The sequence below is a fragment of the Haliaeetus leucocephalus genome, unplaced genomic scaffold (genome assembly GCF_000737465.1).
Source record: "Haliaeetus leucocephalus isolate CR32 unplaced genomic scaffold, Haliaeetus_leucocephalus-4.0 Scaffold306, whole genome shotgun sequence".
Classification (NCBI taxonomy): domain Eukaryota; kingdom Metazoa; phylum Chordata; class Aves; order Accipitriformes; family Accipitridae; genus Haliaeetus; species Haliaeetus leucocephalus.
The window spans coordinates 6,232,589-6,243,856 of record NW_010972742.1 but is presented as its reverse complement, the minus strand read 5'-3'; the positions used below and the strand labels follow the sequence as shown (position 1 = coordinate 6,243,856).

The window sequence follows — 11,268 nt, the reverse complement described above, 5'->3', positions numbered from 1 at the left end:
CCCGTACAGTTGCTGTTGATCCTTTTTCCTGTATTTATCTCTTCTCTGGTCAAATAGGCATTATGCAGGCTGTGCTGTTAACTGCGTAAGTAGAATCTAGTTTCCTGATCTGACTTTCCCCTACTCTTCCTTCCCTGTTCACTCTTCCCCCACCTCCCCAAGTGCCAGCAAACAGCAGGAGTGGATGTATGTCCATCTCCTGGTGTGAGGCAGAACTGAGCAAGCATGGTGAAGCCATCCAGAAGTGTTGGAGCTTGCCTTGTTCCCACCCCCCCCAATGCTGGGTCATGTGAATGCTTCATTCCAAAAGCATTGGGGTTCAAATCTGGCATTAGAGAGCCCATACATATCTCCCCTCTGGTGTGAATGAAGAACTAAATTAATAGGTGTAAGCTGATGCCAAGTGGGAGGTGTGGGTAGGTGTCCTTCTCCACCACATGTCATTCAAATGGGTTTGCTGGGAATTTAGAAGTTAATTTTGCGAGTAGGTGGTAGATGTGATGACCTTACTGCTGAACCCTTGTTTAAAACACTTGCAGTGAAACATCCAAATAAGACTTGTTTCAAATGACAAAGGCTTGCTTAGTTCTCTGAGTAACACAGTCTGCATCATCTGTCTCTGAGCCATTTTTCCATCATAACTGCTAATGTCTACTATACAACAACCAGCACTTGTCAGCTGGAGAATACAGGGTTGTTTGCAGTGGGGGAGATGTCCAGCTCTTTGGGTTGGCAGTTGTTCTGGTCAGTGATGTAAGCCCAGTCAAAACAGAGTAACTTTATTGTAGAGAGCTGCTTGCAGCCCTTTCTGTTCCTTCTGCTTGGGGAAGGCAAAACCCCTCCATGTAAATAACTTGCTATAAAGCACTTCTATGCATCCAGGTTAAACTGCCTTGGATTTCCATGCATTGTGTATCCAGATGGGTTTTTATGTTCCTGTATTCCCCAAGGAATATGGTGTGTTATCTCTCATTCTTGGGATATGTTTCCACTGAGCTTCCCAGCACCTGTTGCTGCATCCTGTTTGCTTCTGCTTTATACCTGTGTTTGGCCTGCATGAGCTTGACAAGATAAAGAATATGACAGCTTTAAGCTTTTACTAGTGTGATACGTTCCCACGCTGCTGTTTGGTGTGCTGTCTGCCGATGGTGTATCTTGTTTGCTGTTGATTTCTCTCCTTTTCTTTGCCAGGCTGCAGTTTTCTTTAATAATATATGTGCTGCAGTGAAGTGCCCTGTCCTAAGCCCGTTATTTGAGGATACCTACAGATTCTGCATCATGTATCTAAAACAGCTAATGGCTAAATGAAGGCTTGCTTTATTTATATATATATGTTCACCCACCTTTGTATTTTCTATGCTTTATAGGCAGTGATTAGGCCCTCTGTTTGTAGCAGGACCTCCTGTGTCTGTAGGATGGTATAAATTTTGGCGTGCTGTGAGCACAGTGGTGTGAATATTGGTTACTGACCTGGGCATCTTAGAAAGTCAGTTTTGAAAATGCTTTTCAGGGACTTTTTCCTTGCCCTTACCAAAGGTCTCTCGTGCAGCTTTGCACTAAATAACCTGGTTAAAATAGTAACTATCTTCTCTGGAGCGTAACTCATGATTGTTCCAGACTTTGCCAAGCTAAGGGAGTGTCAGTGATCCTGCTCTAATTCAGCCGTTGGAAGTGCTGGGGAATAGATGAGGCTGTCTTAATGGTGGCTCTCTGCAGCTGAAAGCAGACCTGTGTAAAGAAATGCTGTAGAAGATGCCCTTCAGATGGAATCTGCTGAAATAACTTGATTTTTTTTTCTTCTTTTCCTCCCTTTGTGGTTGAGGTGATTGTACCTGCATCCCTGAGGTTGTGTTACCTTCCTCCCCAAAAGACCCACGGCTGCAGTGGCTGCTTCAAGGGCTGCTTTTCAATCCGCCACACTTAAATGGATCTGAGCTGGGACTTGGCTCCATGGCCTCTTTAAAATGATGTTATCTTCCTTGTGCCTAATCAGATTGAGATGTTGCTTCAGTGATGTTGCGCCCCTGCATGCAGTGGTGAACCAGTGAGGAAGATGGGGAGTACAGTCTGCTGTGAGCAAGCAGGAGGATTAGTTCTGCTTGAAGGGTCTGACACAGATCCGCATCTCTGAGAAGGGGGGACAGTAAGCATGTGGATTGGGCATCAGAAATAGGAAAGCTTGCCTTCCCCTTTTGTGTAGATGAGGAGGAGGAAATCTGAATAAGTAGCTCTTTGTGTGTGCTTATCTTTAATACTGTCTCATTTAGCCTGAGGTTTTCTCACATCTGCTCCCGTGCATGAAACATCACACTGACACACATTGCTCTACTGAAACGTTCGGCATTAGAAAACTATTTTTTGTTGTCATTGCCCTCCTAGTAAGCCTGTGGCCTTTTTATGATGTTGTGTACTTTTAACTGTCTTACGTGTGACTACCGCCATAAAGAGTGAAACATCTGCTTTTCTAAATGTTTCAGCAATTCAAAACTGTTTCAGCGGGTTGTGCGTTTGAAGCATGATACCCAGTTGGGTGCAATTCAGCTTTGAGTCTGTAAATAGAAGTTTTAATCTCTCTTCATTAGCTAGGTTTTCATGTGGGAGAGAGGCCCACAGTAGCCCAAGATAGCACGGGTCGTATGCGTGGCCTTTTTCTAGAAGTGTTTGTTTCAGCTAACTTGCATTCATAGTGAGCTTTGTGGCTTTCTATAACAGTGCTACTCTGTCTATGGCACTAAAATCACAGTTGGTAAACATCTCTTCTCTAATATCTGTTCATCGCATGTTCCTCGGCCTGTCTCCAGAGCTGCAGTAAGGCTGTGCGTGAGATCCAAACCCAAAGAGGCTTTGGTGGCTTCACTGAGCACACTGCTACATCTGTAAAAGTAGGTAAACTGGTGGGTTGCTGCTGTGCATCACTTCCGTTACTTGGATTCATACTGTGCTATGGTGAAACATCTAATTGCTCTTTTTCTGGTAAATCTTCTCTCAGGGTATAGGATGGTGGCTGGGGGATGCAGCAGACTGTCCCTTCTGGCTGGTCAAGGAGCTGGAGATAGATGAGCAGCTCCAGGGTTGGAAGACCCCGAGAAGCTCTTTCTGGAACTCTACTTTTCACAAAAGCTGCTGCAGGGTTGAATTGATGTATTCTGAAGAGGTATATTTAGGTCTGGAAGAGTAATTACACAGCTTTGAATAAGTCTCAAGTCAGAAGAGGGCAAAGCTTAGCTTGGCAGGGATTCAACCTTCTGGGAGTCGTTTTGCAAAATGGTACAGACAGCTTTTTTAAAATAAAACTTCTGAAGACCAGTTGAATTAGCACCTAGTACCAGGCATTGGTCTGATCTATTTCTGGCTCTCCAAATACAGAGTAAAACTTAAAATTAGACACTTCTGGTTTTAAGCTGTTAGTTTCTGCTTTGGTTTTAGGTGCCTTGTGATTAGGATGGAAGGAAACGCCTCTCTCGGTGCAGCCCTCACCAGGCTTCTTGTGTGTTTTTGGTTTCTGTGTGATGATTCCTAATTGTACATCAGAGAATATTCTAGGGCTAAATACAAAACTGCTCCTCATCAGAGTCCACTTCTTTCCCTGTTTTAGTTTTCTCTAATTACCAGCCTAACGATAGCTTGATGGGAGGTGGATAGACAAAGCCCATCGGTTCCCCACATGCCATCTTTTGGAAATGTGGAACTAATTTTTTAGAATTTGGTTTGAAACAATAGTGCTGCCATTTGCTTGTCTAATGATACAGACCCAGCCCCCACCTTTAAAAGCCACTCTTCAAAGTAAAAAAGAAAGTAATTGTTGAATGATTGTGAAACTTGTGACTGGAAAGCAGCTCTGCATTTTATCTTGTAAACTCCTTCCCGCCCTGTGCAGACTATTCCAAAGACATAAAAAGCCCCAAGCTATGCATGCACCTGCAGCTCGGGTTCGTGTTCGCGGTGCTGTGGGTAACATAACCCCCCCCACAAATCCTTTTCCTAATCCTTTGCGCCGTGTGGTATCTACAGCAGTTTTGGAAAGCCAATATACATCCTTAATAAGAAGCAGAATGTCTGTTAGCAGAGCTTATGCTAACAGCAAATTAGCTATGAAGGAGCTCTTTATTACTAATCAGTACTTTTTGCCACGTTTTGAAGTAATTAGCCTTCATTGGATTTAGCGGCATCCAGCAGATGCTTAATCATAGCTGCATTGTAATATGAGTGAGAACTCATGAGTAAGGAAACTCACATGCTAGAGCAGTTCTTGCCGATCCTACTGACGAAGCAGCTGTGGGGAGGGAGGCGCATGTGATAGGCATTTGGGAGCTGGAGCTTAGTCACTTAAATATTCACTTGTGACAGGAGTTGGAGCTCTGAGCCGCGTTTGTGAATTGATTTGCTGCAATGGGCTGTTGTACCTGTCTGATCTGAAGATCATTCACTTGTAGCTGCCTTCCAGGATTCAGCTTGAAGCTCTGGTGTCATTAGCAGAATTAGCATTAGCCTTGCTCTCTAGAAAATAGAAGTTCCTTTTTAAAGACGACTTATGCTGCTAAAATAGTTGATGCTTTCTGCATCCCATGTACCTTCCTTGTGTTTCTGAAGCACGTGTGTTTGCAGGTGTTTTTATATTGTATTGAATTCCTTTCTTCATCTGTATCTGAGTTTTCCTTCCTTTAGGTCATTCAAGATACCTACTAAGTCAGGTTTAAGGCACCTCACATCTGAAATTTAACTTTCCTAATTTGGCTGGCTCGGTGAATATCTTATTACAGGCAAAGCCTTTTTAATCCTTCTGGAAGTGTTTCCTCTCCTGTTTGAAGGAGCTGGAGTGAGTTGAGTGGAGCAATGAGAACCAGATCTCATCTTGAATTAATCTCAGATTCAAAGGTATTTTCGGCACTTAGATGCCTCACTTTTCAATGACTTCAGTAGCTGGCCTTAGTTCTGTCTGGAAGGAGTTTAAGTTCACTCCCTTGAAGGAATTGCTGCCTTCTGTTATCCAATGTTTTAAACGGGGATGATCAGCCCTTATCTTACATTACAGAGGATTACAGGTTTCAGTTATTTGTCAGCTACCCCTTTTCTGTTTTCTGTGTTTGCCTTGGCCAGCACATTCAGGTCCCACAAAATAGCTCAGAGGACTAGTGGGGACCTCCTGGGTCAGGATCCAGTCCCTGGTGTCTGTCCTGTTGGGCTCAACTCAAGGTTCCAGAAGGGCTTGTTGGGCTGTGCGCTGGCTTCTGCCCCGTCCTTCCCAGGAGAGTTGAGGTAGTACCAAGACTGATCATTCTCCCCTTTGCCACCGATCTCTTTGGCTCGCACCATGGCCCGGGTCAGATGGTGGGAAGCCTCCCTTTCCCTGCTAAAGCAAACAGTTTATCAGGTGCCCTTGCCCCTTTGTCCTGTGCTAAGAGGAGAGATAAGAGTGAGATGCAAACTTGCTAGGTCATAGCTGTCAAAAGTGCCTTCCCTTCCCTCCCCCTGGCCTCATTACTTTGAGAACTTAATTGGCTAAGGGCCAAGCTCTGAGCCATAAACGGATCAGGTCCTGTAGAGGATCAGTGGGGAAGCAGAGCCCTGTGGAAGGACCCACACACCTCGTTTCCAGGCTCCTTTGAGCTGGCCTCCTTTGAAGGGTAAAATCCAGCTTCCCCTGAGGGCTCTGCAAAAGCCAAAGCTAAACCTGAAGCAATTGCTGCGCTTGGGAAGACTTCTCTTCCTCCTGGGGCTCAGGCTATGTTGGAGCCATGTGCTTCTCCATTCGCCCTGGAGATCAGGGTAGGCTGGTGAGGGGCTGTGCAAGGAAAACCACCTCCTCCCTGGCTGGGACTGCTTTACGGTCTGAAACCCCCTCAAGCATAGTGTTTGCTTGGCATGGTCCTATTTGCGTGCATCCAGGAGTATTTCCGTGTGCATTTTTGTCCTCCTTTACACTGGCCGTCCTCACTGGCTTAGTCCCAGCATAAGAAGCAGGATGGCTGCCTGGGAAGGACAAGCCGTCCAGGACACATAGCACGTTTGCTGTACAGAGGCTATACAAAACAGGCATATTGTGGGAAGATAAGCTTGCGAATCTTCAGCCCAATTCAGTTACGGAGGTTGGCTCTGTCCAGGCTGGACGGTGAATGAGCTAAACCGGCTAAGCAGGAAATGTCAGAGAGTTTGTGAGAGTTTTAAAGGCAAATTCTGTTGATGAGATGATTAGTCTTCCCGTAACCTAGGTGGATTTTACGTGTATTGACTAGTGAAAAGCTTGCTGCTAATGTAACACCTTTGTGTGGTGCAGTTTCAGGTGGTGTGGACCAAGCTGTGTTGTAGAGGATTTTTACAGACTAGGTTGCCAGTCATTAGAAAAGATACTTAATAGTTGGAATTGATTTGGCTTTGTACCTTTATTTGAAGACTTTTTTTTTCTTTTTTTTTTTTTTTTTGCATTCTCATAGAGAGGAAGTTCAGGAAAACTGTGTCCGCTGGAAAAAGAAATTCACCTTTGTGTGTAAAATGAGTGCCAACCCAGCCACAGGACTCCTGGACCCCTGCATCTGCCGAGTATCTGTCCGTAAGGTGAGCATCTAGCTTCTGCTCTGGCAGGTAGTACCACCAGTGTACTGGTGTGTGTTATTAGCTGCTTTTTTGGCAGCAAGAATTGCATGAACAGTGGTGGGAAGGAAGGATTGTTTGGACCAGGATGTGACTCGAACAGAGCCTCTCTCTCCAGCAAGGGTGCTTGACAGAGGGTAGGAGTGACCGCGGTGGTGATAACCGTTGAGAGACACAGAGGTTTGTGAAATCCTGAGAGCAAATTCCAGGACTGAGTAATGACTTTCCCCATGTTTCCCTGGCACATATAACAGCTGCTTTTCCTGTTTGTTTTGTCTCTCATTATAGGAGCTGAAGGGCGGAAAAACCTACTCAAAGGTAAGACCACAGAAAAGGCAAATGTGGCAGAGTGACGATGGTCTGTTAGTGCTTTACACCCATTAGAAACCAGTGGCTGCTGCGTGAAGCAATTTGGAGAGATGGTCATTAGTTCTTAGTTTAAGCCTGAGTTAAGTGATTTCCCGAAAAAATTGACTTGCTGGGAGAGGATCCAGATTGTGCTGGATGTGGATTTGAGAAGGGGGTTGGGAAGATGATCTGCATGTCCTCAAACTTTGGGGAAGTTCTGAGTCAGATGTGAACTCTCTGGCTTCTGGCAACGTCTTGCTAATAAAGAAACACAGACTCCAGTTCTGTTCTCCAGAACACAGCAACCAGCTGTGGCTGGGGTAGACACCTCACTGCCTCGCAAGTGCAGGCAGAAACCTACAGCAGAAATCACTACCTACCAAAGCACAGGAGACCCTGAGGCAAAAACCAAACAGATCAGCAGGGGTGTTAGTTTTGGTTTGTTCCTCCCCATTTTCTTGCCTGTGCTATGGGAGAGACAATGGGCCACCCCTTCTCCTCTTTGTGCTGGATCAAGAAACAATGTTGGCTTAGAAGTTGAGCTCGCGCAGAGCCTGAAACCATGTTTGTTTGAAAATGAGTCACTGCTGCTAGTTTCTAATAAACAGATGTTCAGGTCACACGCAACCTTGTAAGAATTTCTTCTAATCGATAATCCTTCCTGAGACCATGGAGGCAACTGGCTTTGAACTGCACTCGCTTCTACGTACTGCTGCGCTGTGTGATAGAGGGCAATGTTGCTGCCCGCACTGTTCCTTTTTTGTTGCTAATTAGGACATGGTCTCTAGGGCCATCAGTTTCTCTTTCACTAAATTCACACTGGGAGGGAGGTTATTCCTCCATTCTGCAGAGCTGCCTGTCCGGGGAGAGCAGCATAGCTGGAGGAAGAGACATGCCTCTGAGACAAAGTAAATGCATCAGCCTGTTCCTCCCATAGTGTCCATCCTCAAGCTTCCCGCAGTATTTGGAAATGCAGAATTAAAGGAAGCCTGAAGGCATGTCTCCATGGTGGGGTTAACCTGGGCTCTTATTCAGGCCATGTTCTAACTTACTTGCCTTTTACTCAGTCTCCAGTTGTGTGTAATGACATTTTGAAAGAGACCTAGTTGCGCCAGCCCAGAATTGGAGACCAAAGCTCGAATACTTGTCATCTCTTGGGCTGGTATCTTGCTTGGTCTCCTGTGAAGAAGAGAGACGCGTTCTCCTAGAATTCAACAGAAGATGACGCGAGCATTTCAGCAGCTCAGAAGCGAGGATGTTACACCAGACAGGGTGATTAAGCCTTGCAGTCTTGCCCTATGGACTGGGCTTGTTTCAGGCAGGTCCTCATGGCAGAACTGACTTGGTTTTCCTGCTGTTTCTAACAGAAGTCTGTGGTGTATGTCCATGCAACTGTTTTCCCATTCTAAACAATGAGTCCTTACCTTTTTAAACTATGTTCATTCAGCTGAAAACTCCTTGAATTATGGCAGCAGATGTAGAGGAAATGCAACTTGTGAATTCCCTCTTTACCTGGACCCCCTTCAGCAGGGACTGAGAGTGATGGAGCTATTTGTGCTCAAGACAGAGATTCCATCGACTTGCGCACCTTTTGGTGTGACGTTAATGTCACTTCAGTGTCAGGGGTTATAGAGCGGAAGCCAACAGGAAGGACTGATAAAGCAGAAACTCTTTCCCCAAGCTGGAAGAAACACCATCAGCTGGCTGGAAAACTTAGGAAATTATTCTGAAAGGTTACATCTGAAAACATCCTTTTGTTAAGGGATCCTTCCTCTATATACTGGGAGTCTGCTTCCTGAGAAAAGCTTGTGACCTCAGCACACTGTATGGGTCGCTGGAGGGTTCTCCTGTACTGTCCTCCAATGTTGATCCTCTCAGAAGAGTTAGTGCTATGGTAGAGGAAGAGGGATCTGGGTCTGGGTCACTCCTGTGCCATGTTGTTCTGCTGGTGTGGTCGTGCCATGTTTCCTCTGTCCTCCAGTTTTGTCACAGTGATGGATTGCAGCTCTCTGTGGCTTTCTCCTGTCCTGTTTATCTCCAAGAGATAAAAATTCACTGTTTTTTTCTTATCGGTGAATATTCAGCAAGCAGCATAGCCCTTGGCTAGAAGAGACCAAGGAACATCTACAGCAAGGGCTGGAGAAACGCTTGTGTTAAGGGAATTCTTAAGAAGGGAGAGAAGCGGGAGAAAAGTTAGGGGGTTTTTTTCCCTTCCTTTTTTTGCTGAAGAAAGGTTCCTGCTCTATCCCACGCTTTTTTTTTTTCCTTTGCCATCAGCTCTTGTTCCCCTTTGAGAATGGGATGGAGGAAGCAGCTATGCTAATCTTGCTGCTGTCTTCCCCTGAATCATATATCTTGTGCAGACTGTGGTTTAGACTTCTGATTTGAAACAGTGGGAGCCAGGGTTCGTACGGCAGTGACTGTGGTTTATGCTGTGACTCCCTGTCAGCTTCCACAGTTGACAGAGCAACACGTTTCCTTAGGATGGTATTACTGTTTGTTGCTCCCTCTTCAGTTGTATCATCCGGCTGTCAGCACCAGGGCAGGAGAAATGTATTGCAATGCACAGGATAACAGCTAGGTCTGAGCTGCTGCTTCTCCACCTTCTCTCTATGTCCTCATGGAAGCTGACCTGTATGTTGAAGTGATGCAAACTTTCCATGCTTGGATGGTTTGGCCAAATGTGGGGTACAGCATCTCTTCCTGATCAGATTAGATGAGACACGACTGACTTTCATTGCTAAAGCTCTGCATAGAAGAAGCTGTAACTTTTCGTTGAAACACTGTATTAATACATCAGGAATTGGAGCAGAAGAACAAAAGTACTCTTCATTGTGTTTGTCTACTCTAGAGGCATCAGTACCCTCTTGGAATTTGCCTGTGACCTTCAACTTTCTGTCACCTTCCCTGTTTGCTTCCCCTTTGTTAGAAAAGGTTTAGAGAGCTCACAACTAAACCCCTCCAAATATTTCTCTTCCCCTCTGCCTGTCAGACATACCACTTGCTAGTTAAATCTTAGCAGTGTCGAGGAAACTGCTCTGGGAGTTCCACAGCCCAGGAGCTGCATCTGTGGGGTGAGGCACATGTACTGCTGCATGGCTCTGGACTTCCAGCTTGCTGTGTTGAAAGTCTCAGTTTTGTTTTTCAGGACGGTGTCACTTTCCTCTGTAACAATATCCTTTCATCTCCTGGTTCACATGCTCCACTGCATTCTGGGATGGCCTGATACAAAGAGTGCCTTATTATGTTTGCGTATGTGTGATTCTGTTTTTTCCACATCGTTGACCTAGTGCCTTCCATGTCCTTGGTTATGCAATGGCTGCGGGCTGGTTAACACTGTCCTGGCCAGCACCACTACTGTACATCCTTCCTCCACGTGGGACTGGCTTCCTGAAGGTCTCCGAGTGTCCACCTGGCTTGGGATTAGGAATGTGACCCTGCCCATCCTCAAGAGTAGGGGGTCTTCACAGCCACAACTCTGTGTGTACTGGCTTCTGTTTCTGCCCTTGTTCACAGATGTGCTCTCTTCCTTTGGTCTGTGTATCCCTTTATTGAGTAATTTTTGTTCTCTCCCCTTCCCCTCCATTGTTTTCTTGGCTACAGCTGGGTTTTGCTGATCTAAATCTGGCAGAATTTGCGGGCTCTGGATCCACTGTACGTTGCTGCTTGCTGGAAGGATATGATACTAAGAACACCCGGCAGGACAACTCCATCCTAAAGGTATGGCAGCTAGTACTGCCACAGTGGAAATCCTACTATTGAATTCAGAAAGATCACAGCCAGAGTGCAGTGCCAGGCCTGTGAGAAGGTCCTGTTATGTACGGAGACAGGGTTTTGCTTTTATGCTGCTACTCTGATTTGGGAAGCTTCCCTTCACAAAGTTGCCCTTTGATATCTTGGCATCCATTTGGCCAAGCGATGACCCTTGTTAGCATTTTTGTCATCAAAGAAACCATGAACAGGAGGAGGGAAAAAAGTTCTAAGTGCTTTATCAGGGTGGCCAGGCCGGTGTCCTGCTGAGCCACTGCAGCTTGGAGTTAGTGATGCCAGTGATTTGGGGCAGGGAGGAAAATACCTTGCTGAATCCCTGAAATTGATTTCCTTTGGAAAGGAACTAGGTCTTGCTAATCTTTACACCTAGCCCTTGACCTCCTGGCTGTTGTGAAGTGAGAAGCTCACTGCAGTATGGCTAATGATGTGCTTGTCCCCCCTCTCCAGGTCACGATCGGAATGTCCCTGCTTTCGGGGGACCCCTGCTTCAAAACGTGAGTTTCTGGGTGCTCGCCCTGTTCTGGGCAGACCAGGACACCTGGTTCTTTTGCAGTTCTATGT

The 11,268-nt window shown here is 45.8% G+C and overlaps 1 protein-coding gene across 4 annotated transcripts in view; it reads left to right on the top strand.

Moving 5' to 3' along the window:
- FAM102A (family with sequence similarity 102, member A) overlaps nucleotides 1–11,268 on the top strand; it is a 35,241-nt gene that overhangs the window by 15,273 nt on the left and 8,700 nt on the right. For 2 of the 4 annotated variants that reach the window (XM_010570991.1, XM_010570990.1), the window contains exons 3-6: nucleotides 6,432–6,552; nucleotides 6,877–6,906; nucleotides 10,540–10,656; nucleotides 11,155–11,201. In XM_010570991.1, coding sequence (XP_010569293.1) covers nucleotides 6,432–6,552; nucleotides 6,877–6,906; nucleotides 10,540–10,656; nucleotides 11,155–11,201 — 315 coding nt within the window. Of the gene's footprint in view, nucleotides 1–2,798; nucleotides 2,883–2,989; nucleotides 3,155–6,431; nucleotides 6,553–6,876; nucleotides 6,907–10,539; nucleotides 10,657–11,154; nucleotides 11,202–11,268 lie in introns of those variants that run through there. The other 2 variants (XM_010570993.1, XM_010570994.1) reach the window with 2 other exon arrangements.